Source organism: Eretmochelys imbricata, chromosome 3 (assembly GCF_965152235.1).
Source record: "Eretmochelys imbricata isolate rEreImb1 chromosome 3, rEreImb1.hap1, whole genome shotgun sequence".
Classification (NCBI taxonomy): domain Eukaryota; kingdom Metazoa; phylum Chordata; order Testudines; family Cheloniidae; genus Eretmochelys; species Eretmochelys imbricata.
Genome location: NC_135574.1, coordinates 86,428,885 through 86,455,966, shown reverse-complemented (window position 1 = coordinate 86,455,966; position 27,082 = coordinate 86,428,885). Strand labels below are relative to the sequence as shown.

Sequence of the window (27,082 nt, the reverse complement as noted above, 5' to 3'; positions counted from 1 at the left end):
AATGGGACTTAGGCTCCTAAGTCATTTAAGTACATTTGAAAATTTAACTCTTTGTGTATCACTCTCCTCCTTGGGATTGATTCAGAACAGGTGAACTGTCTTTTATAGGCCCTATTCAGCTAAGAGAGAGTTCCCTTTAGTTTAAATGGAAGGTGACTATACTTTTGGAATGGGAGAAGTTTGGTTCTATCATCTCTGCAGCTGCACATTTCTGAGTGACCAGGGTGTACACTGCAGCAGAGTGACAATTTAGGGGGCTGGGTATTTGTTACAATATTGTAGGGTAGTCGTTTACAGCATGGTGTGCAGAGACACAACAGATGTGCTTAACATAAGTGTAAAGGTGATTAACGTTGTTGGAGAGTTGTAAATAGCTTGTAGGTCTCCCTTTCTCAATTTTATACACACTTCAGCAATGTGCATGGTCATCATTATATCCTAACAATGATTCTGCATACCACAAGAGCAAGAAAGCTATTGGACAGTGTGACACTAAGCACCCCTTTATTCAGACCCTGCACACTATTGTAGTAATCTTTGTACAGAATATGCTTTGTGAGACATCATTTGAAAACTAATAACTCACTTATCAGTAATATTGTTGTGTGATGTATGTATGTGGGAGGTATTAAGAGTTATGGATATATGCTTGAATTATGACTAAAGTGTGTTTCAATAAGGCATGTCAGGGGAGGTTGTTAAACAAGTCTGTCTTAAACAAAGAATTGTGTTGATTCTCTGACCAGCCCAATCTTCAGGTGAAGATAATGAAGGTCCATTTTCACATATTAGGTAAACAAAGCTATTCAGCCAATTACTGGGAGAAGAAAGAGCATGGAACTTCCTTCACAACCAAACACATGTCTTCTTCCTCACAGCTTCAATAAACTTTACTTTGATTGACAGGTAGCTCTCAGAAGAATCTATTTCAAAGGTTTGCTTGTCTATAAAGACAGGGGGTCTAAACCACAAGTGATAAGCAATTGAATCAACTGATTGTATACAATATTACTGTATAATAACAGGGCATAGAGAGGTCTTTTCTGAAAGCTAATGACATGCCAGTGATTAATATCATTGTGAAATGTATGTATTAACACTATGAGGAAGTATGGATACTTAATAATATTATGTTTTAAAGTCTGTGGCCAAACAGGGAGAAAGATTCCCTTTCAGACAGGAGAGAAGACAACCATTTACCTGTCTCCTATGTAAATTAAGCACACTGGAATTAAAACAATGGAAGCCCCATTTACATACAGGGGGGTGGGAAGCCCTCAGGAAGGGAAGAACAGCATGAGGTCATCCTGCCTCTTAAAACAAAGTCATTGAACTGTGGAAGATATAAACAAACACTCGCCATCTTTGGGCATCGATCACTAAACGGACACAAGGCAATAGAACTCTTGCAAACTGAGAAAGATGGATCCACCAGTCGGGGGGGATCAGCATCTCTGGGAACTGAATATAGGTGAGAAAACATCTTAAACAAAGTACTTTTATTTGCTGGATTAAGGTTTAGACATTTAGATGTGTTTTCATTTTTATTTGCTTGTAACCTTTTCTAACTTTATTCCTTTTACTTAGCATCACTTAATCTATGTCCTATTGTTTCATAAATTTGTTTTATTTTTACTATAAACCAACTCAGTGCTGTGTTTAATGAAACGGTGTATTTACCCCAGTTAAGTTAACAAGCTGTTATGTGCTTTTGTGTCTTAAAGGAACAAATTAACCATATTATTTCTCTGAACTGTTCAGGAGAGGGCTGAACATTGCAGAGGACATGGTTTGGGGGAAATTCAGGACTCGGAGTCTGTTGGAGTCACTTTGCTCGTTGTAACCAAGGCTGGTGGAAGCCACTGTGGGCCTGTAGACAGGCTGCTGGGATCAGAACTGCTGAACCAGAGCTGTTTAGTACACAGATGCTCAGAGTGTGATCTGCATGCTTGTAGGCTGGTTCTGAGCATCCCAGGCTGGGAGCTAATGCAGTAAAGCACTGTGAGGCATCCAGGGTTGCAGGGCAAGTGGTGACACAACCTCTTACTGGTCTGGACTGCCCTCAAGTTCTTATCACAGACAGACACTAATTTATCAGTTAAGACCTCCCACCAGCTGAATGACACTAGAGAACAGAACATGCCTTATATCTATATGGGAGGAGAGAACTACTGCCAAGAAAGACTTTGTAATAAGAATCTGTTTTCAATTTGGAAACTAATTGTCTGCTTTCCATGGTGTGTGGTTCAATCATCCAGCTGAAATTCTTAGTCTATCGTGAGCCAATTCTGCAATTCCATGTCAGGTTTCATCTGCTGAAAGAAGCAATACAAATGTCTAGTATTTATGATACCCCTATGTAGCCATAGTATGAAGGATTTTCCTCCCCAGTAGCTATTACAGAGAACAAATATTTCCAAAAGCAAATTAAATTAACAATGCGTATAAAAACTGTAAAGGCAGCTAAGTTTTCCATTTATGTTCACCTCTGCCAAAGAACCAGCTCCAGAACTTTGGGGTAGGGCTAAGCTAATGTTTCAGGTCTAAATCTTGCCTTCCTATTGCCAATATCATGTCAGATACCATTATAATTTAAAATAAGCAGCTAGTTTGGTAGAATAAAAGACTTCATCCAGTATCCTTGAGAGGGGAATAGAAGACAAGGGCAGTTCTCTTACTGTCTCTTACTATCTACGAGAACATTTAATGTAATGGCAAGGAGAACCATCTTAGGGAATGGACATGAGGAGCAATGGGTAGGACAATGGAAAGTAAGGCACAGGTAGGAACAGAAGATGATCCCTATTTCAGAGCAACTCAGGAAAATAAGAGAGAACTATGTAAAGCAAGTCTAGTAGTCATTTCTACCAGTGCAAAGTGGGTGTGAAATGCTGCCATTCTGACTTGTTAGCAATTTGTAACCACTTTACAAGAGGAAAATCATAGAATCATAGACTCATAGGACTGGAAGGGATCTTGAGAAATCTTCTAGTCCAGTCCCCTGCACTCATGGCAGGACTAAGTTTTATCAAGACCATCCCTGACAGGCAATTTATTCCAGTACTTAATCACCCTGATAGGAAATTTTTCCTGTTGTCCAATCTAAGCTGCCCTTGCTGCAATTTTAGCCCATTGCTTCTTGTCCTATCCTCAGAGGTTAAAGAGAACAATTTTTCTCCCTCCTCCTTGTAACAAACTTTTAAGAACACAAGAACATAAGAACGGCCATACTGTGTCAGACCAAAGGTCCATTGAGCATAGTATCCTGTCTTCTGACAGTGTCCAATGCCAGGTGCCCCAGATGAAATGAACAGAACAGGTAATCATCAAGTGATCCGTCACCCATTCCCAGCTTCTGACAAACAGAGGCTAGCGACACTGTCCCTGTCCATCCTGGCTATAGCCATTGATGAGCCTATCCTCCATGAATTTATCTAGTTCTTTTTTAAACCCTGTTATATTCTTGGCCTTCACAACATGTACTTGAAAACTGTTACCATATTCCCTCCCCCCCCCGCCACCCCCACTCCCGTCTTCTCTTCTCCAGACTAAACAAATCCAATTTTTTTCAGTCTTCCCTCATAGGCCATGTTTTCTAGACCTTGAATCATTTTTGTTGCTCTTCTCTGGACTTTCTCCTCCTTGTCCACATCTTTCCTGAAATGTGGCGCCCAGAACTGGACACAATACTCCAGCTGAGGCATGTCAGCATGGAGTAGCAGAAGGATTACTTCTTGTATCTTGTTTACAACGCTCGTGCTAATATATCCCAGAAGGATGTTTGCTTTTTTTTGCAACAGTCTTACACGTTGACTCATATTTAACTTATGATCCACTATGACCCCCAGATCCCTTTCCGCAGTACTTTCTTAGGCAGTCATTTCCCATTTTGTATGTGTGCAACTGATTGTTCCTTCCTAAGTGGAGTACTTTACATTTGTCCTTTTTTTTAAATTTCATCATATTTACTTCAGATCATTTCTCCAGTTTGTCCAGGTCATTTTGAATTTTAATCCCATCCTTCAAAGCACTTGCAACCCCTCCGAGTGTGGTATCATCCGCAAACTTTATAAGTGTGCTCTCTATGCCATTAACTAAATCATTGAGGAACTAAATCATAAATGACGTACAGAAGTTGCAAGTCAGCAGAGAGCCAACCCCATGATATCTTCATGGAAAATTGGGCACACACCCAACTATGAAAATCACCTCAAGGATAGACCCTCTAAATCTAACCAAATAATGGAAGAATAAAATATATTCAGGGGAATTTTATTAATAATCTTCCTTTCCACCATACTCAACTGTTAATATATCCTATCCCTGAATGGCTAGTGAATATTGTTGAGTCTTCTTCCTTCAGTCTCTCTTAACAAAGGGACCACAAGCAGCTAATAGGTCTGCTCAGCCATAATCAAGTAAAGAGGTTCAGCGTCACAGATGAGCTATTTATATGCATTTGTCTTTTTAAGCAAATAACAGATTTATGGGTTTTGAAGATCTGGACATTTTACGATTAACTATGTTTACCATAAATATTGGTATATTATCTGTAAATTAAAAGTGTAATTGACCTACACATAAGCCATGTAGGCTTTTGTACAGGCATGAAATCGTGTTCTGGGAGTACACTGCTACATAAGAGAACAGGAGAAAGGCACTGCCGCACCGACGATGCCACCACAGCCTAAGTCCAGGACACAGGCAAGAATTGTAGGCAAATCAGCAAGTCCTTCAGGTCCATCCAACCCTCAGATGGAAAAAGAGGATTTGTCATTCCAGAGAGATGCCAGTACATCTAAACTACCATATTTACACCAATCCTTCAGGTTGGGGAAGAGAAGGTCTTTTACATATCCTTATGTAAGTGACTCTCTGAAAAATTCCTTTACATTTAGGCCAAATATCCTATTCCTGTTTATATGCAAGTATATGTGGTATGTAGCACAGCTTTCAGCTAATCAGAAAGCCAGCACTAGACCCTTTAAGACCCATGAGGGAAATGTTATAGGGGCTCTGGGGGCCCCTGCATCCACTACACACCACTGAGGGAGTAGGTCACCACTGAGGGAGTAGTCCCACCTAGGACATTGTTGGAGGAAGGCAAGGGGAAGGGTCACAGGATCCACAGTCACACAACCCCAATGGCCATAACACCACACACAAATGATGCAGAGAGACTCTTTGCCACAAGGATTATTGGGGTCCCTACTGAAGCCTCAGACCTGAGTCAAGCTTAAAAGAAAAGGAGGACTTGTGGCACCTTAGAGACTAACAAATTTATTTGAGCATAAGCTTTCATGAGCTACAGCTCACTTCATCTTTCTATTGTGACCGCCCCTCTCTAAGCCCCTGTGCACTCTGTAGTCTTATTTATATCATTTTAGAGTTTTTTGTTATTAGCATTAGTATTTATTTTACTGATTATCTTATTTTATTGCTATAATTAATATTTAAAACATGTTGCTATACTAGACTATTTCTTTTCTATGAAATTATGTTATATGTATTAATGTCCAATTTCAGTAAACATACTGATCAAAATAAATATAGGTGTATCCCAGTTATGGTCACACATTCAAGGGTTTACAGGAAAGTCAGCATACAAACTGTACAAAAGCACATCTAATTTCTTCTCATCTCTTTTGACTTAAACATAGAATCTCTATATGGCACATCCAGAACTGTGCTGTCGTTTCAGGAATTACTTTCTGGAATGACAATATAGTATAGCTTTGGCATGCTGTCATCCCCATCAATAGATATTGGAGTGAGTAGATGAATACCATACAAACCACACTCCGTGATTGTAAGCTAGCTCTTGTTCAGAGGAATGTTAATCTTCATAGGTATATTTCTGTCTTCTCAATAGGCCTGATCCAAACCCTAATGAAGCCAATGGAAAGATTTCCATTGACTTCAGTAGACTTTTGGATCAGGTCCTGTATGTGTGAAATGAGATACCTCCTCTCCTTCAAAATATTCCTCAAAAACACTATCTTTATAAAGCCTTAGAGTCAATAATTTTCTGTCAGCTTATCTTCTCCATTTGCACCTCACATTTACCATAAGAATCTACAAGTTTCTCATCACATGGCCATCTGGGGAAAGAGGAATGGATGTTGTCATTTTAATGAGGAGAGGACAAGAAAGAAAGACTAAAGGAGAAGGAGGTAAAACCCTACCTGAGTTCAGCAGAGTGTGTGGTGTCTATTCTGATGGGGTTATGTCATGTTCTCTGAGGAAACCAGACTGATGCAATACTTGCCTGTCTCTGAATATTAGCCAAACCCGACCTTAAAATGCATATATGTAGAAAATATTTCATTTTGATTTTTTTCATTGCAGAAATGCCAAGAAGGATTTTATCAAACTGCTTCAGGAGATTGTTCGCGTTGTAACTGTAATGGTAATGCAAACAAGTGCCTCGATGGATCTGGAATCTGTGTGGTAAGTCTGATGTGCCATCCCCACCCACTCTGCTGTCCCCCATTTCATGGATGCCTTCCATTTAATCATAAACATGAATTATATTTTGATTGACTAGATAAAACCTTAGCAGAGTCTCCTCTCTTGATCTTGGATAAGTCACCACCTGAATGAAATACATTGGAGGAAAACCCAAGCTACTGCAGGTTGTGGTATTGGTAAATCAAAATCTGAGACTCTTGTATCATCAATAATCCTGGATCCCAATACACCAGCATAGTATTATACTACATTACCAGAGGTGCTTTCTTCTGAATTACATTTAAAAGGTCATCATCACTTGTCATCATTAAAGATCTCCAGGTGCTAGGATCATTAACTACAATGGTCTGACCAAATTTCAGTGAAGGTACTTACATTCTGCCAACCCAAATTATCTCTGTAGTTTGAAGCATTTGGATGAGCCACTAAAGAGTTGTCACATTTCATCTCAAAGATAAAGTGATTCCTAGAGAGAGAATTTTAATCAGTTTATCGACACAAAAAGGACTTTGGGATCCATCTTGCAAAAAGCATATCAACGTAAGCTCATTTCAACTCTCCCTTTCACTGTACTGTGTTTTATATCATACAAACAGCTTATGGTTGTATATGAGCTCCAAGTGTGTATGTACATGTGTTGTCTATAGCAGCTCTACCTCATAATTCACAGCAGCTAGCTTTCTGCTGCTGACTAACGATGGTAGGAGCTTGAAATAATACACTGAGGAAAGAACGTGCTTGAATTCCAGTGTAACACTATAGCCTGCCATATGCTCTGTCTCACTCATTGGCTAATATGGAATACTGGGGTTAGTATTAGTAGTGTATCACTTTAGGGAACAAAAGCCAAAGCAGCAAAACTACCATCAGTATAATAGACAATCAAAGCAGTAAATATTATAGGAAGTTAAAACAGTAAAACTACCAAATACTAACAGAACGGGGGAAGATTTTATATTGTACTGTATTTAAACAATATCGCAAACATCTACGAGTTAATGTAGGGGCTTGTAAATCAGGATTTCTGGGTTTTATTCCTGGCTCTGCCACTGACTTACTCTGCTACTTTTGGCAAGTCACTTAACCCAGTGGTTCTCAAAGTCGGTCTGCCACTTGTTCAGGGAAAGCCCCTTGTGCCCTGGACCGGTTTGTTTACCTGCAGTGTCCGCAGGTTCAGCCGATTGTGGCTCCCACTGGCCGTGGTTCACCGCTCCAGGCCAATGGGGGCTGCGGGAAGCGGCGCAGGCCAAGGGACGTGCTGGCCGCCCTTCCCGCAGCCCCAGTTGGCCTGGAGTGGCGAACCGCAGCCAGTGGGAGCCGTGATCGCCTGAACCTTTGGACGCGGCAGGTAAACAAACCGGTCCAGCCCAGCAGGGGCTTTCCCTGAAAAAGCGGCAGACCGGCTTTGAGAACCACTGACTTAACCCCTCTGTGCCTCAATGTATCTCTCTGCAAAATGGGAAATAATACCAACTTACTTTGCTGGGTGTTGTCAGTCTTAATTTATATTTGGAAAGTGCTTTGAAATCCACTAGTAAAAGATGCTACTGTATATAAATGTAGCTTTTATCAAGTTGGCAGGTTTTACAGTTATATACTATGACATTCAAGAGGACGTGTTTCTTACCATTAATAAGCTAGTGGGAAGAGGATCTTTACAGCATGTTCAGTACCTAGGTACAGTGGTGAGCTGGAGCCAGTTCGCACCTGTTCGCTAGAACCAGTTATTAAATTTAGAAGCCCTTTTAGAGCCGGTTGTTCCAACGGGGAAAACCAGTTCTAAAAGGGCTTCTAAATTTAAGTGGCCAAGAGTGGCGCCTTAGGCACCCCACCCCCAGCCCCAGCTCACCTCTGCTCTGCCTCCGCCTCCTCCCCTGAATGAGCCGTCCTGCTCTGCCTCTCCGCCCCCCCCCCACCCCAGGCTTCCCGCAAATCAGCTGTTCGCATGGGAAGCTGGGGCAGGCTGAGAAGCAGGCCGCGGCTTCCAGCTCAGGCCCAGGGATGCGGAGGTGAGCTGGGGCGGGGGGGAGCGAGGAGGGCCTCCCGCGCCACAGCGGGTAATCCGGGGAGGGGGGCGTAAGGGAACCTCTCCCCGCCCCAGCTCACCTCAGCCACCCTCGGCCTGAGCGGGAAGCCGCCGCCTGCTTCTCAGCCCTCCCCAGCTTCCTGCCGAACAGCTGATTCACGGGAAGCCAAGGGAGGGGGCGGAGAAGCAGAGGGGTCGGTGCGTTCAGGAGGAGGTGCGGAGGTGAGCTGGGCCTGGGCTCGGAACAGGGAGCTGCCTGTGGGTGCTCTGAACCCACCAAATTTTCCCCGTGGGTGCTCCAGCCCCGGAGCACCCAGGGAGTCGGTGCCTAAGGCGCCACTTTTGATGTGATCAGTGGGGGAGCGGCCACTCCTCTTGCTCCCCCCAGCTACGCTCCCCTTCCCCTAGGAGCCAGAGGGACCTGCCGGATGCTTCCTGGGAGCTGCCCCAGGTAAGCACTGCCGGGACTCCCCACCTCTCCCCCTGTCAGGAGCCTCTGGCTCTTCAGGGTGGGGTGGGCACCTATTACAGTGGCCCATGAGACCCTCCTTCCCGGTTCTGGGGGCAGTCAGGGGACAGGACAGGGGTACTGGGGGTTGGGGGGGCGTCAAGGAACGTGGGGGGGTTGGATGGGGCAGGAGTCCCAGGGGGCGGGGGTGGGCAACAAGCCCCTCATGGGGTGAGGAGGGAACCCGTTGTTAAGATTTGGCAGCTCATCACTGCCTAGGTAGGATAACTTATTCTGTCTTTGGCCTCAGTTGTATGTTCAGGATTGGAATGACTCACCAGCCCTGGTTCTACTTAACATTGATTGTTTTAGTATTTTAATATAAATTAAATGAAAAATATCCCTGATATTGCCAGATATATGTATACACAGGTACTCACACCCTCCATGCATGTGACTTTTAAACATTGGGATTAACACAAGAGGAAACTGGTGATAAAAGTCTCAAAACTAAAAGGGAGATCTTAGCAACTGTATGTTCCTGTATGTGACCAATCATCAAGCATCCTCAATGCAACAGGTTTTGGAAAGGAAGGTGAGTATATATCAATTAGCAAACAATACAAAAGCCTTGAGGCATTAAATGGCTTTATTGTTTGCTGTTCTTTGTGAAAAGCATAGCAGATGCAGAAGGTAGAAAAGAAACAGGTAAAGTGGTTGACATGCTGCAGAGAGTAATCTGGGAACACGTCTATGGCCCACGTGTGTTATTTAACCAATGGGACAACTAGACTCACTGGAACTGAGCAGCTGCTAGAGAAAAATACGAGGCGCTAACACTTGAAGGATTTCACAAATCTTTCAGTACAGCTCAGCCAGCAGACCTTGGGGAAAGGCGGAGAATGGGAAAGTTTAGGCGAAAAAGAGGAGCAAATGGGAGAGGAAAGGGATTTGATAAAAAGGGAGCATACAAGAGTTTATGGGGAGGGAGAACATGGAGCAGGACAAGGGATGGCCTGAGGGGCTGTTGGGATATTGACACTTGTGAGGCTGTGGAGTTTGAAGGGGAGAGTTAGGGGAGGCTGGTAGACTTACAGTGGGAGAAGAAAAGGGAAGGGAGGGAAGAGAGTGGTGGGGTCGAGGAGAAGGAGAGCAGTGAGAGTGTTTCAGGAAGAAGGAGAGAATGAATGGATATGGGGTCAGAGAGGAAGAGACAGTGAGAGGAAAAAACAGAGGAAGTTAATGGGAGCGAGGAAACTTGGAGATGAAGAGCCCGGTCCAATGCCCATTAAATAATGGACAAGGCCCTAAAAGCACCTGCTCGTGACAGCTGCTGTCAAACCTGAAGCAACACAGGAAGGAATCTGGACAAAGACTATGCAGGAAGAGGGAATTTCCATCACTGGGAGCCTCATAGCGGCTGGTCCACATGGTATTGTGTGTTCAAGTTTTTGTTCCTCACAAGTTGGTAGGCAAATTACTCCACTGCTACTCAGGTTAGTAAGCATCACACCTGGTAGTAACAGTTTGCAGAATCAGGGCCCTCTGCATCCAAATAGCTTACTGTATTATTGTTCTTGTTCACCCATTTATAACAAGGTAAGGGAGCTATTGCTCCAGCTAGCTTCCTGTTTCAAAGAGGTGATAGCAGGAGGGTGTTTTTAAGTTTTATTAATTATGGATTCTAAAAACACAGTACAATCACAATGAGTCACTGATGTGACTAAGTTTACCCAGATAAATGTCTGAAATGTAACTAAAATCCAGCAAAGTAGCAAAAAGTTTTTACATTTGTCAAGTCAACACTCCCAAAAAAGAATTCTTCAAATAATTGTAAAAAAAAAGTTTGGGGGGTTTGTGCTTCAAATGGTGAAAGACAACCTGGAAATTATCTTGTCATGTAGCTACAAGTGTTACTACATCATCTCAGAACATAATTATTTGTCTTCTAGGAGATAATAACTAATGTACAAAAACTAAATAAATAGTCTGGGCTATTGTGAAAATGAAAACCAAAAAAGCTGCACAGAAAAGGATGAATTATAAGAATCAAGTTCAATAAAAATGCTTTAAGAGTTCCATACCATGCAAATCCCAAAAATCAATTTGTTGATAGTGGCCTCTGGTGCATAGAAACCAAATGGAATTTGTATTGACTTCAGCTCTGAATTTGAAATCAACTAAAATTAAAACCTTATTAATGATGCCCCAAAATGCAGTGTTCAGATTTTTAATTTCTATAAACATGACAATGTTATTTTAAGGTTCTATTTTTAAATCTCCTTCAACCTTATTTATAAATTATGAATCAGTCCTGTGGAGTTTCTAAAAGTGAACTGAATGTACACAGTCAATAAATCAGCAAACTCATTAGGTATTCAAGGACAAGGTATAATTGCTTATAGAGCATTGCTTTTATATATGTTACCGTGAAATTGGTGCATAGATCAATCATTTGATCCTTTAATTAAAACTGGACAGTTGCTCAATCTATTTCTAATATAGAAACACACCCAAGAAAAGAAAGCAGTCAGCATAGTCTAAGCTGCATTTATGATATATGGCAGTATAGATATCACAATAATGCTTCATCTCAAAAAAGTCATTTGTCAGCTGTGTCATACGCATTGGTAATGCGTCTACACAATACGAGACACCAACTCTCAGTGCTGACTTTAGGATATTGCCCTCAACAAATGTCAAAGACTTCTTGTTTGTGACCTCCTTGGTTCTGACTGAGAGAGGAAACCAGTTTACAGCAGTGCTTTGTACCTTTGTTTTGGTTTACATGTACATATCAGTTGCTACATGTATGAATTTACAGTAGCTGACAATGGTGGGACACGGTGCAGCTGCAGACAGAGTGAAACTTATTTCACCAGAATAAAGCTCAAGCAATTGGGCTCTATTGCAGACTAAATTGCATGGGATTTGGGGGAGTGAATCTCTCTTTCACTAGCACCCTTCAACCGGGAGCTGACCTAGTCATAAGAAACTCCTCCATTGTAAACTGAGACTGGAATTCGCAAAAGCAGAGAGTGAAATGAAATAATCCTTTCCATTCTTCAAATTCCTTTATATTTGATCATGAATTTATGATGGTTATGGAAGGTCATCTGCTCTGAAATTTTCTGAGTAGCAAATATAACAGAAGCAGTCAACCTGCAGCTTGTCAGAAGCAATTTGCTCTTGGTTTAGTATGTGAGTGGACTTTGTGGGGCGACTCATAGCCCCTGCTCAACAAACCAGGCTTCTACCACAATGCTGAAACACAGTAGTGCAACATTGGAGAGAGGAGGCCAGCCAGTACTTCCTGTAGAGCAGTTTGACAATGACTTCAGCAGAGCAGTGCAGTGGTGGGAGAATTAAGAAGTGGCAAGCAGGGCTGTGTGGAGCAAAGGTGTTTTTGAAGTGACTTGCCAGTGACCTTTCTGAGGATATATTTAGTAATGGAGAGTAAACATTAGTCTAGGGTTAGCTCTTTACACAGAGATCATATTAGGCTACGTGGTACAAAAAGAGCAGCGTCTGGAGATAAAGCTTTGTAGGGGTGTTGATTTGTTGCTAGAAATATTACAATGCTTTGTTTTTCTAGGTGCTGTACATTTGATCCACATGCATTTGAGGTGTCTAGTGATTTGGGCAGAAAGCATTTAGAGGAACTAGAAAAACAAAAGGATCACGGGATGGGAAGCTAGAGTTACTAAGATCCATTTGTCCCTCTTATGGATTCTTTAACAATAGAGCATGTTGTCGTTTGAATGATCTGTATGTTTAAGAGTTTGGGTATACAGCTGACTGGAAAGGTTGGAAGGGATTTGGCAGCTCTGCCTTTGAGGATAATACGTTCCACATGATAGCCAAGGCAGATCTGGAGAGTAGCCAATAGATCTCCATCCATCCATCAAGTAATAAAGGAAAGCAACAGGGAGTTGGCACAGCAGCTTAATAGATACTTCTGGTTTAAAGAATAGCCTTGCATCTTACAACTGATCTTTTTCCTTCTGCACAGATGTATTTCATCTGTCCAACAATGAAGGAGACAAAGGTAATAAATATCTATGAGAGGCCTTGGAGGACTAGCTATGGCTCTTTTGATTGCAGGAATAAACCAGGCAGACATGGTCCTTCATCTGATATGGGAGGAAGGATCATCACACACTCAGATCTTTGTGTGGGTCACTTTTTTCCACCTTATGCAGAGGCACAGGAATGCAGTTCTCAAACATGAGGCCGACAGAGAGTCTATTCTTCACTGTGAAGGAGCAATAGCATATCTGTGGTTGGCCACAGTAATGCTTCCTGTTAATTAAGTCTCACAATTTTTAAGCCACTCTCATGACACTTTGGGCCTGAACCCCTGTTTTTTGAATGCTTGGGGCTGGCAATATTCTCTATCTTCATTGTAGGTGGACACAAACACATCAAAATCTTGGGGAAGTTTAGATCTGGATCCAAACATTGCAGCTCAAGCCCATCTCTATAGTTGAATCAGTAAATCTAAAGAATATACAGAAATGCATAGCCCTTTCCTCAGTGCAGCCATGTTATTTATTTGTTTACATGCCATTTATCTGTGTTCATAATTGCTACCAGGCTGTCTCTTAGCAAGCAAAATTATTCCTATTATACTCTGTTGAAAATGCTATTTTAAATTGAGACATCATTATCTGAATTCCTAGTGGCTTGATGCAACTTTCAAATTTTATTGATAACATACTCTTGTTCCTACTGAAATCAGGGGATTTTCTAACATAGGACAATACACTCAGGCCACTTTGTTATCTGACTTGCTGTTGATGAAATGGTGCATGAATGATTACATACTGTAGAGGGTTTCTTCATTTAGAAGCCTTTAGAACCATGGCTTCCGTTATATTTTTTTCCCATAATCTTTAAGGGACACTACTGGGTTGACTTTGGTTTTGTAAAAGCAGAAGATTGTATTAACTTGGCAAAATGCAAAACATTTGGCTTAGAATTTTAAATTACAGTATTTATAAAAAATTTAACACCAGTGTTTTAAAAAACTTAATAGCAGTGCATTTACCTGTATAACTTTTCAGCCTTTGTATTCCATGAACTGCACATGTAAGCCTCTAAGATGTCTGTCTGCAGAGACAGGCAGCAATTTTGCTTTTAGTTCAGTGCACACTGTCTAGAAGAATCTCATGGAAAATTTACTTTTCTCTTTCTGGTTTTACATTTATTTTCTTAATCAAAACCAAAAGCCATCTGTTTGCTCCTTCTGTATGAAAAAAAAATTAAACACCAATATCAATAGACATGTTTCAACGTTTTTTTTAAAAACTTCATTTGAAAGAGAAGTTGGGATTGAGGGGTTGTAACCAAATACGCCACTGGAGAATTTTTGACCCAACCAGTGCTTGGATACAGCTCCGTATGCATGCAAAGACATGTGTGCGTATGCACTGGGACCAGGAGTGCTCTTCTCTATGCTTAAAGTGCATTACTACTGTGAAAAGTGACTTTATAAAAGTTCCATCATGGAGTTCCATGTTTATTGGCCCTCACAGCTATTTTTCTGTCTGATGTGCTCAGTTTAAAAGAGAGAAGATGTATTTTCTAACTGTAAACGTAGCTTGGGCTGTGAGAATCAGTTATGATCCCCAGTGTCACCTTTCCCTTCAATGGTTTCACAGATTTAACTTAGTCAACAATTCTGCTGAAGATGTACAGGATCTGCATTGACTCTGCAGTGCTATAGAAGCCAAAGACTGTCTTTTTTGCCACTCAAGTAAAAAATATGACCCTGAATACACAAAAGGGTTCAGATTTGTTGAACAAGGTAATGCTATTTTTACATAGTCACTTTTCAGAGTAGAGCCAGACTTCAAATGTCCCAAGCACTCAACTAATAGATTTATTAGGGGAGAGAGTGTGCTAACAATCTCCCTTGCGGTAGAAGAGGAACACTGCAGATATGAATATTAACACTGAGTCCCCTGCTTTCTTTTTGTGCTCATCACTGTAGCATCTGAGCACCTGGAAAACATCAATGAATTTATCATAGATTCATAGATTCATAGATATTTAGGTCAGAAGGGACCATTATGATCATCTAGTCTGACCTCCTGCACAACGCAGGCCACAGAATTTCACCCACCACTCCTACAAAAAAAACCTCACACCTATATCTGTGCTATTGAAGTCCTCAAATTGTAGTTTAAAGACCTCAAGGAGCAGAGAATCCTCCAGCAAGTGACCCGTGCCCCATGCTACAGAGGAAGGCGAAAAACCTCCAGGGCCTCTTCCAATCTGCCCTGGAGGAAAATTCCTTCCCGACCCCAAATATGGCGATCAGCTAAACCCTGAGCATATGGGCAAGATTCATCAGCCAGATACTACAGAAAATTCTTTCCCAGGTAACTTGGATCTTACCCCATCTAAAATCCATCACAGGCCATTGGGCCTATTTACCATGAATATTTAATTACCAAAACCATGTTATCCCATCATACCATCTCCTCCATAAACTTATCGAGTTTAATCTTAAAGCAAGATAGATCTTTTGCCCCCACTACTTCCCTCGGAAGGCTATTCCAAAACTTCACTCCTCTGATGGTTAGAAACCTTCGTCTAATTTCTAATCTAAATTTCCTAGTGGCCAGTTTATATCCATTTGTTCTTGTGTCCACATTGGTACTGAGTTTAAATAATTCCTCTCCCTCTCTGGTATTTATCCCTCTGATATATTTATAGAGAGCAATCATATCTCCCCTCAGCCTTCTTTTAGTTAGGCTAAACAAGCCAAGCTCCCTGAGTCTCCTTTCATAAGACAAGTTTTCCATTCCTCGGATCATCCTAGTAGCCCTTCTCTGTACCTGTTCCAGTTTGAATTCATCCTTCTTAAACATGGGAGACCAGAACTGCACACAGTACTCCAGGTGAGGTCTCACCAGTGCCTTATATAACGGTACTAAAACCTCCTTATCCCTACTGGAAATACCTCTCCTGATGCATCCCAAGACGACATTAGCTTTTTTCACAGCCATATCACATTGGCAGCTCATAGTCATCCTATGATCAACCAATACTCCAAGGTCCTTTTCCTCCTCCGTTACTTCTAGTTGATGCGTTCCTAGCTTATAACTTATCCTCTCACTACCCGTATGATGTATGGACAATTGAGGCAGAGGGAGGTTAAGTGTCTTGCTGAGAGTAAAATAGGAAGTCTGTGGCAAAGCCAAGAATTGAATTTAGCCCTGATTCCTAGTCTGATGCCTTAACCACAAGGCCATTATTCCTCTTTGATTGGAGAACAAACTTTGATTTCCCACTCTCTCATCCCTCTCCTCCAGTCAATCAAAAACACTTATTCAGAGAATATTGCCAAATTCTACTACTTCTTTAAATTGTACTAGCCTTAAGATCTTCCACTTGCATCCCATATTTCAGCTGTTGCCTCATTTCCTCTTATACCCATTCCTGCTTCCTCTGGTATGACTAAGCTTCTCTTCTCCCCCTACACACCATCCCTTATGCTTACAACAACCTTCCATTTAATGTACACCAAGCTCTCTCCTACTCTTCTCTCCAAACATAACTTGTGAAAAACCCTCCTGTAAAATTATGGAGAGTATTCCACTCTATAACACTAAATGCACTGCACTGCACTTGTTGATATACTAGATATAAGATCTTCAGGAAAAGTGGTGGCACTGGGATTTGGCTGGGGAAGGGGTTCTGTTCGTTTGTTATTCATTTTGGTGGGGTTGTTTGGTTTTTTTCTTACCATATTTACCTGTTGTAAAACTCCATGGTGGAATTATAGCTCTGCACAAATAAATAGTGATAATTGCTGCACATTGGAATAGTTGGGCTGCGTATCGCTAACTGTGGCTAAAACATGTGCAGTGACTAACTCAGACCATCTCCCAGGATTCATCCAGAATCTACAATTATCTGGACTGCTCTTGTCAGAAGCTGCATCTGTCTGAAGATCAAAGGAAGGAAGACAGGCTAAATGGTCAGCCAAATATGCAGTGTATTTGTAACTTTCACACAAGTGGCTGGCCTCTCTCTAGCTGTCAGAAGAGGCTGGTGACATCTGGATATGGGTAAATGAAAATGACCCATCAGTGTCCTCATAATCAGTTTATGACAACAAGTAAAGGTTCACTGTACTGTATCTGACACAAAGCACGGCTGAGAATGTCTAATCTGAGATACTGGTACTATTTTTTTTATTAGAGATTTTCTGTCCCTTCATTCCTCTTTTCACAGTCTCCTGGACAAAGAGTATGGTAAAGTATGAATTCAAGATGACCTTTCAAATCTACTGCATCGGGTGGGTTCAAAATTATATAGAATAAGCTCATCCACCCTGAATTTGGTGCTTGTGAAAGGCCAGTGTTGATTGCTAGGCTAAATCCAAACATACTGCATGGCAGGCCCTGCACAAGCTTCCTCTTGCAGCTCTGCTAATGCACCTGAAACCTGACCTGCAACTTCCCTGTTATTCCAGAGATTGCCAGTCCCTAACTGCACAGTTATTTTGTGATGTGATTGAATATCTGCTGGAGAATATGCTGAGGAGCCAAGATAATTTATTTTAACACATGTGCCAACTTTGAACACTGTTCTCTAGAGAAACAAAGCTTTTACATTAACCCAACACACAAAGTAGTTTTTTCCATACAGTGTATGTCATGGAGTTGATTCTTCACTGCCTTGCACTTTGTATTGTCATTTACATCTGAATAAAGTCAGTGCAACGTGGATGTAAAACACTACCAATGGTGTACAATGGTGTACATAGAATTCTCATCTGGGAGCGTTTAACACACATATCACAAAAATCACTAGGTACAAGTGCACCCATCTTCTTTAGGGTATCCTTTTTAAAATAACTCAACTGTAGAGCATGTTTCTCTGGAAGAAAACACTCTGATGATAACTTCCGGGTACCACCCTGAAGTGGAAATGGTATCTTGTAGTTAAAGCATAAAACGCAGAGCCTAGATTCATTAATTCTGTTGTTGTCTCTATGGCATTCACTACCTTGCAATGTGGTCACAGGAAATTCACATAACCTTTCTGTGCCTCAGTTTGCCCATCTGTAAAATAAGCAATATAATAATACTTATCCTGCCTCACAGGGGTGTGGCAGGGCTGGATTAAAATTGCTTGTAGAGTGCTTTGAGATCTTTTGATAAAAGTATTATACAAGTGCATAGTATTATAATTAAAAATATAAAATATTTTGGGGTAAATCCTCAGCTACTGTAAATTGTATTGATTTCAATTGATGCATCATAACTTACACTGGCTGAGGTATAGTGTATTGTGCAGGGTGAGATTACTTCCTATAAATGTTGCACAATGGAGATGAAATCACTTCTTGAGAAGATGAGTGAGCTTTTGCTCCATTATTTTGTATTCCATAGAAATGCCACCAGAAAAATAATCTTGAAATTCATGAACTATTTTTTTCATATCTTAGAAAGAAAGAATATGGCAGTCTCCTAATTATTGCCTCCTCTGTTCTGAACATCTTTCAAGGGCAATGTGTAGGGATCAATCCAAATATGTAAATAACTGTTAATATTCAGGCATATTTCATTTCAGGGAAAAAATAAAAAACACCAGCCTATTAATTACCGATAACCTGCAATTTTCCATGATACTCACTTTCAGTCATCAAGTCCAAAGAATAACCCCTTTCTCTCTCAACAAGCAGGCATCTGTACTGGAATGTATTGGAAATTATATCTTATACTGTATATACACCAGTGGGCAAATTTTCCTTTGTTTTGGTGCCAGGCAAGTTCAGCATTCCTTCTAGTGCCTTCAGCTTAGACAGACCTGTCCACTACATGCAAATTCTAGCAACATCTCTGATGATATATAATGCAGCATTTGTGCTCAGGCAGTCTGCACATGTGAATGCCTATAGTGATAGCTTTATCCTGTATGCCACTTTGTCAGCACTCCCAGGCAGACCAGTGAATTGTTCCAAATGTCTTCATTTGTACTGTGCTGCCACTTACAAACTCTTTTCATTTAATCCCTCAGCACCTTGAAGGGTTCAGATCTGGTACCAGTCCTTGTTCTGCTTGGCAGAGTACTCACTAAAGTCATCTCTGCGAGGCTTGAATTAAGTAGCACCTTCCTTTAACATTTGTCACTCTTCTTTATTGAAGGACTGCCAGAGAAACACCACTGGAAAGCACTGTGAAAAATGTCTGGATGGTTACATTGGGGACATCGTCAGAGGAGTGCCCACGTTCTGCCAGCCTTGCCCTTGCCCATTGCCAGTAGTTGCCAAGTATGTAAAAGACACTTTGTTTTATTTTATTTGTCCTGATCCTTATACTTTCTGTTCTGCATTCATCTTTCAGAGCCAGGCACAATAAACCTTATTAGACTGGGGGTGAGAGAAAGACTGATGCACCTTCAAGCATAGAAAACCAAGAACATTTTCACTTGTTTACACTTATCACAAAATGAAAAGGAAAAAATGGAAAATAACATTTAGAGTCATAGAGTTTAAGGCCAGAAGGGACCACTTGATCATCTAGTCTGTATATAATCAGAGGCTACCAACATTAAACTCAGCAACTGGAATTTTATTTAAAAGGTATGAATATTTTTTTCAGTCTCTCCCATTGATTGCTGCATTGATTGCACAAATGGGAGGAAATATTTGGACAACTTTGGGCTCTTTCTCTTTTAAATGAGAAAGGTTGTCAGTGGTGAGCTGACTTTTAATAAGCTCAAAGTTAAAGCCATACCTTTTTATATGTAAAATTCCCCATGACATATGGAAAGCAGATACTGATTGGGGAAAACCCTAGCACAGTGGTCCCCAAACTGTGGGGCGCACCAAAGAACATTTGGGGGGATGCATGGTACAGGGGTTGGGGAGGGAGCACCACCCAGCCCAGCTCCACCCCCAGATGCAGCTCCGCTCCACACCCAGCCCAGCTCCAGCCCCAGCCCCAGCCCCAGCTCTACCCAGAGCCCAGCTATGCTTTCATTCCCGCTCCACCTCTAGCCCCAGCTCCTCCCCCATCCCCAGCTCTGCCTTCAACTCCAGCTCCTCTACTGAGCCATCTGAGCAGTAATGGTGGGAGGGGGCACAGACATATTCCATTACTGGTAAGGGGGGGCATGACAGGAAAAGTTTGGGCACCACTGCCCTAGCATGACACAGACCCAAGCAAACGGTAGCTTGACCTGGTTAATGAAAGCACAGAATCTGATGTTTAAATTAATGCATCCAACTTCAGAAGTGGTACAAGTGACAGACAGTAACTCTAATTTCTACTAATGCATAGCCTGCTTTTGTATATGAATTTCTGAAGCCTGACAGAAAATATAGGTCCAGGCCAATAAGAGGACATTTATAGCAGTCTTTATTCCCTGTGGTTTCAGAGATACCAATTAACCAGAAGATGTGGCTTTCTGTTAGAGAGCTTTAATAGCACATCAATGTCATAGCAGAAGAAATCAGCATTCAATTACTTATCACTGTATTCCATCTGAATGGATATCTATGCATATTCCATTACACTGACAGGATTATGTACCTCTAAATATTTCACTGTAGGTCAAAAACCTTTTTAGTGAGTCAGCTACTTTCACTTTGTTTCCCATTCCACTTTCAACCAGCAGGTTTTAGTCCTTTTTTACACTTAATTTCTTTCCCTTTATTTCATGTTACTTCTTACAGTTGCTATAGGACTGCTCTTTAGCACAGCCTGAAAGTGAGAAATTTGCATTTTGTTCAGCTGCTCAGAGGCACAGGCTCAAAATCACAGCTGGACCAAAGCTCACAGTCCCACAAAACACTTCCTGACTTTCAAACGAGCTATATGCACATAAGGACTGCAAGATGGAGAATAGCTGTGACTGAAAAAACTATATTCCTGACTGGATTAGAGAGAATGCCCAAGAGAGTGAGGAGAAAGGATGTCCAATTTTTCTTCACAATTGTCTGAGCACCTACATTTTACTATATTTATGCAAGGCCATCCAGGTGAATGAGTTCACATGGGAATTGTTTTATTTATTCATGTCGCTAACCGGGACAATAGCAAGAGCACATAAGTAGAAACAGAACAGTCAGACAGCTCCTTTGTTCAATAAATGAAACTGAATTTTTTTCATATGGCTGTTTGCCACACAAAAGCCATTTCAGGGTGCAGAGCACAGTTTCCTTGAACAACATCCAGATTTTCGTGGGACACGATAGCATCCTTATCCTTTTGCATATGTTTTATCTATTTATCTATGCTAAAGAAAAGTACTCCTTTTCTTTAGCATAGATAATATTTCTGATAATCTCATGTTTCTGTATTTCTGAGGTAAATATAATTTACAGCAATGAAAGTAAAGCATGGAATGGAGATAAATTTAGGTTTGAAATAAAGGACTCCCTAGTAAAGAAGGGCAGTTGGGGGAGATTGGGCCAGATCTTCAGCTGGTATAAATCAGTGTAGCTTCAGTGAAGCCAATGGAATTACACTGATTTACTTCAGCTGGGGGCCAGCCCTATACTTCCATGTTCTCCCAGCAGAACTTTAATAATCTCTATTTTATGCTTCAAAAGGTTTTCTCTCCCCCCACCCCACTCTCCCGCTGGTAATAGCTCATCTTAAGTGATCACTCTCCTTACAATGTGTATTTTTTCATGGTCTCTGTGTATATAAATCTCCTCACTGTATTTTCCACTTTATGCATCCGATGAAGTGAGCTGTAGCTCATGAAAGCTTATGCTCAAATAAATTGGTTAGTCTCTAAGGTGTCACAAGTACTCCTTTTCTTTTTGCGAATACAGACTAACACGGCTGCTACTCTGAAACCTGTATCTATGCTAAGGGGATGAATCTTGGCATTTATGGCTTGTTTACATGGCAAGTTACTGCACAGCAAGTGAATTTATAGTGCACCAGCTTATCATGCAATAACACCCACATAGACATTGCTGAAGTGCAGTGAAAGTCCCAGAATGCAGCTTGGCATATTACACTTTCAAGCAGCAGAACGCTAAACCCTATTCCAAAATGTTCACTGCACTGTAGCAGGATCCACATAGCAAGTTACTACATGGCAAGCTAGAGCAGATTCACACCCTGACTTGGTGAGCAGGAACTCATTGTGTAGACAAGCCCTACACTTCTGCATGAGTAACTGTCTTGTGTCTTCCATTTGGGCTCTTTGGATGAAACTCTGTCCCTTTTTAAAATCAATGACAAAACTCCTGTTAACTTCAATGGAGCCAGGATTTCATCCCTGGCCTGTAAGTATCCTCCCATTTTGGTGCTGTCTTGCTACTGAAGTTTATGTACCTTAAAATTACTAATAGCTGTAAGAGGTGGTCCTGCTTCCACTGAATTCAATGGGAGTTTTAGCTCTGACTTCAGTGGGAGCAGGAGCAAGCCCACGTACTATAATAATCTGTTTTAGCTTTTACCTGTGACACTATTTCCACATAATATATGACAAGGACTTACTAATAAATAATACCAAATTAAATCTGAAGTTTTTTAAGTGTACCCTAACCCCTAAATTTACTTCAAACCTAAACGACAAAACTAAAAAGTTGTTTTTCTTAGTGTGAGTGATTACAGTGTTACAGAAGTATTTAAATTGCTCTGCAACTTTACTCTCAGAATTGTTATGTTCATACCCTATGATCTTGACAGTTATTAGTACGGCAGGCCACTAAACAAGAATTCCATTTCACAAAATGAAGTTTCACCATTTATTTTCAGTCCAATTTTGAATGAAATGGAGACCTTTCAAACATTTTTAAAAAGAGAGAGAGAGAGAGAGAGACCCACCTCAGTAGTTTGGAAGCTCACCTGAGCTGTGGAAAATCCACGTTCAAGTCCTTTCTCCACATCAGGCAAAGAATGGACTTGAACCTCCCAGATGGGGGCCTTACCACCAGACTATTTGGGTCTTTCTCTGAAACTCCATCTTGGACCCAAGAAACTTTTTTCCATTGAAACCAATATGTTCCCATGAAATGTTTTTTTTGGTTTCAACAAATTGACATTTTCTGATGAAAAAGCCTTTAATCAGAAAATTCCTGTTGAGCTCTAATTATTAGTGATTCTGCATTTCCACTCAAATAAGCCATATGCTTACTAAATAAGAAATGACTATACTGTTAGAAAAGGAATCTCTGCCAGTCTTACATCAAAATGTCTATTTAAATGCTTTCTGTGTCTACTGGAATGTTATATGTAACATTTGGCTCCTGTTACTTTTATTGTGTAGGGGCTAATTGGCCCTTGTTCTCCTTTATACTAGCATATTATATTTTTCCTAATTGGCTACACACCTTCCTTTCAGCTACAGCTTTATTGTTCATTGTCCCATTAGCTTTTCTGAAAGGATTGTATCTGAGCCTAAATTACCATTTTTAGGGAGTGAAGAACAATCATTCCTAGTTTAAAGACACTCACCTAAAATTACTGCCTGTTGTTGGTGATGAAAACCTTATTGTCTTGCCATACCCGTCCCCACTACCTTGACTCCTCTCCTATTTCAGACTACTAGAGCGAACGAAGCCCAGAACTCAAAGTAATAATATCATAGCCCATTTTGCAACCTATTGGTGTTTAAATGCTGATTGCCTGTAATGGGCAAGGACTGTCTGTATATACACCTAGCACACAGGGATCCTGACCTCAGGTGAGGCCTCTAGAACAAGGGAGGGCAAACTACGGCCTGTGGGCCAGATCCGGCTCTCAGGGCTTTCAATCCGGCATGCAGGATTGCCAGCCCTGTGGCGCAGTGGGGCTAAGGCTGGCTCCCTGCCTGCCCTGGCCCAGTGCGGCTCCCAGAAGCGGCCGGCACCACGTCCCTGCAGCCCCGGGGGGAGGGGGGGGGCAGATGGCTCCGTGCGCTGCCCTCACCTGCAGGCACTGCCCCCCACAACTCCCATTGACCGGGAGCATGGAATCGCAGCTTCAGGGGTGGTTCCTACAGGGAGAGCTGCTTGCCCCACCCCACCCCCAGGAGCCACTGCCAGATATACTGGCCACTTCTGGGAGTGGCGTGGGGCCAGAGCAGGCAGGGAGCCTGCCTTAGCACACTGCACACTGCTGCCACCCTGGAGCAACTTGAGGTAAGTGGCACCAGGCTGGAGCCCGCACCCTGAACCCCTCCTGCACCCCACACCTCTGCCCTGAGCCCCCTAACCTCTGCCTTGAGCCCCCGCCACACCCCTCCTGCACCCCAACCCTCTGCCCTGAGCCCCCTCCTGCACTCCGCACCCCCTTCTGCACCCAACCCCCTTCCATGAGCTCCCTTCCACACTCTTTACCCCCTCCTGCACGCCAAACCCCTGCCTTGAGCCCCTGACGCCCTCCCCTGAGCCCCCTGCCACACCCCACACCCCTCCTGAACCCCAACCCCCCACCCTGAGCCCCTTCCTGCACACCACACCCCACACTCCCTCTCGCACCCCAACCTCCTGCCCCAGCCCTACATTCATGGCCCTGCATACAATTTCCCCAACTAGATGTGGCCCTTGGGCCAAAAAGTTTGCCCACCCCACTCTAGAAGCTACTGATATGCAAACAATAAATAATAAATTATTATATTTATGTTGTAATCTTCAGGCTCAAACAACAGGGTTCAGAGAGATACATCCTTTTTTCTTTTTTATCATTTCACCTTATTCTTACTCTATTTATAGTAAAACAAGAAGGTGCCTCCACCAAGAAGTTACCAAGGCTTTAAAGAGGAAATATACAGACGATATTGCTTTCTCCATTTTTCAACAAAAGTTTTATCCCTAGAAATAACATAACCAATGGATTCATAACACTCAAACAGACAGACCAACTCTATATCCAAATCTCTAAGCTGACAGAATCATTAGATCCACTGTTGTTCTTGAGATTCATTTGTATGGCTTTAGTTTTTTGTCTGGCCAGAATATCTTCATATCTGCTTTCCTGGGAACTTTTGTAATAGTTCCCATTAAGTGAAATGACATCTCTTTGGAAAAATTGGATGGAGGCTAGCAGATGTTACTTAATTTTAAACCTCAGGGAATGTTATGACCTTTAAAAAAAACCCTAAAGAAATATAAAGACCCAGGAAGACTTTGGTCATACTTCATAACTTAAATCCACAAAGTAATAACTTCAAATGTTTTAAGGAATTAGCCTGTATACCGGAAGAGAGGAAACTGCCAAAGTATTATAATTTTCTTGGCATGTTCACATCAAAATGTTACAGAAGATAATCTGGGAATTTCATCAAGAGAGTCTCATTTTAAATTCTGTCTGGTTGTATAAATGTCTCCAAACAAGGCCAACAGATCGTTGACTTTACTCTGGAAAACATTAGCTTTGAAATACTGATGGGAACAGAAACAGTGAAGGAACTATTTATACACTTTTATTGTTGCTTGTTCCTGGGACAAGTACATGGACCAGATTCTCATCCCCTGTTTTGGCCCCTTTGTATAGCCTGAGCTACACAACGGGGATGGAATCTGGCCACATATGCCCAACTGAGAATGTCCCTGTGCTAGGGGAGCTCTCAACTGGCATAAAGCTGTCAGAGCCAGTTCCTACACAAACCACTCACTAATCCAGGCAAAGGCAGTGTGTTGGGAAAAGTATACTTTGTGGTGCTCTGCTCTCTCTGCTAGTTCTCAGCTGGCACACAGTACTTTGAGGGCAATAGCCAACTAAGATAAATTAGAATAAGATTAGGCCAAGAACCAAGGAGCATGCAGTTAAAGAATCATGGAGCTGTAATTGGTTCCCTGACAACCTTCCTGCTCCCTGCCCATGCTGAATGGGTGTCAGTGCAGGAGAGAATCTGGCCCCATATTTTCCAAACTCACTAAGAATGTCTTTAGAATTGTGTGCCTATTTTTGTCTGTAACTGTATCTAAGACACATCGCCCTGATTCAATTGTGCAAGGTTTGGTACTTTTCCTGTCTTTACAAACCAAGTTGTGGTCATTTTTAGGGGCTAACCTACATTTCAAATAATTTTTGTTTTGCATATTGTAACGTGGTGATTTGTTTATTTTAAGAAACTGAAACTTGATTCTGAAAATTAAAGATCACAAGGGGTAAAGGAAGCTATGATGTTAGAATAACATACTGTTAAAAATCCCAGCACAGAACCCCCACCACAAGCAGCACAAACCGGCACCCTGGCTGGCAGTCTCAGCAGAGGCCAAGGGTTGAATAGATTTGTAGACTAATCTCCTGGAGGTGGTAGAGTAGATCCCTGGCTGGTGCAAATCATCATCATTCCATTGACTTCAATGGAAATCAATTGAACTATTCCAAATTACACCATCTGAGGATCTACTCTGATTCCTACAGGACACCTTTGAGACAGTCTGTGGGGATTGTGTAAGGAAACTTACACTGCCGCTGCCTGTACTGTATCTTTCCTATTGTACCTTTCCTATGGTTAAATATAAGATTTTAGTTCCCAAAGAACTTGATCCAACATATTTCAAAAACAACATGTTAGTTTAAACATTCTGAAATAAAATAGAGGAGACAAGTTCACAGGAAATATAAGAATCACTGTATACTCTGGAAAGAACGCAAGTTTCTTATTTATAATATATGTATAGAAGCATGTAAGTGTGTCTGAGCTAGGCTGCAAGAAGGAAGTCTGCATCTTTTTACAATTTATATAGTGCCGTAGGTATGCATGGTTTTTATAGGTGAAAATAAAAAGACCAGGTGTAGTGTACCTTCATCTCCTATTGACCTCAGTAGGAACTGAGGGCACTCAGCACCAAGTAGGATTGGCCCAAAGGTTATATAAATAACAAATGTTCACAAAATACAGCATGTGTACATAGGCTATTAATAAGTGTTGGCTGCCCTGATTGATTCTTTTTTTATATGCAATTCTAGTTTTGCAGTTTCCTGTCACAGGAAAAGTGGGGTAGTGCGCTGTGTCTGTAAAGAAAACTATGCAGGACCCAACTGTGAAAGGTAAGCAGACTAGCAGTATGAATGGCTGGTCAAGTTTGCCAATGTTCCAAAGCCCTTAAGAGAGTTTCACACACTGGGGAGAATTTTTCTGTGCTTGACATTCAGTGATTTATATTATGTCTGTCTGCCTAAGGGCCTGATCTTGCACTGAAACCAATAGAAGTTTGCCAC

The 27,082-nt window shown here is 41.6% G+C and overlaps 1 protein-coding gene across 1 annotated transcript in view; it reads left to right on the top strand.

Moving 5' to 3' along the window:
• LAMA4 (laminin subunit alpha 4) overlaps positions 1-27,082 on the top strand; it is a 150,142-nt gene that overhangs the window by 29,357 nt on the left and 93,703 nt on the right. The window contains exons 2-4 of the mRNA XM_077811707.1: positions 6,349-6,450; positions 19,112-19,236; positions 26,831-26,911. Of these exons, the coding sequence (XP_077667833.1) occupies positions 6,349-6,450; positions 19,112-19,236; positions 26,831-26,911 (308 nt within the window). The remainder of the gene's footprint in view (positions 1-6,348; positions 6,451-19,111; positions 19,237-26,830; positions 26,912-27,082) is intronic.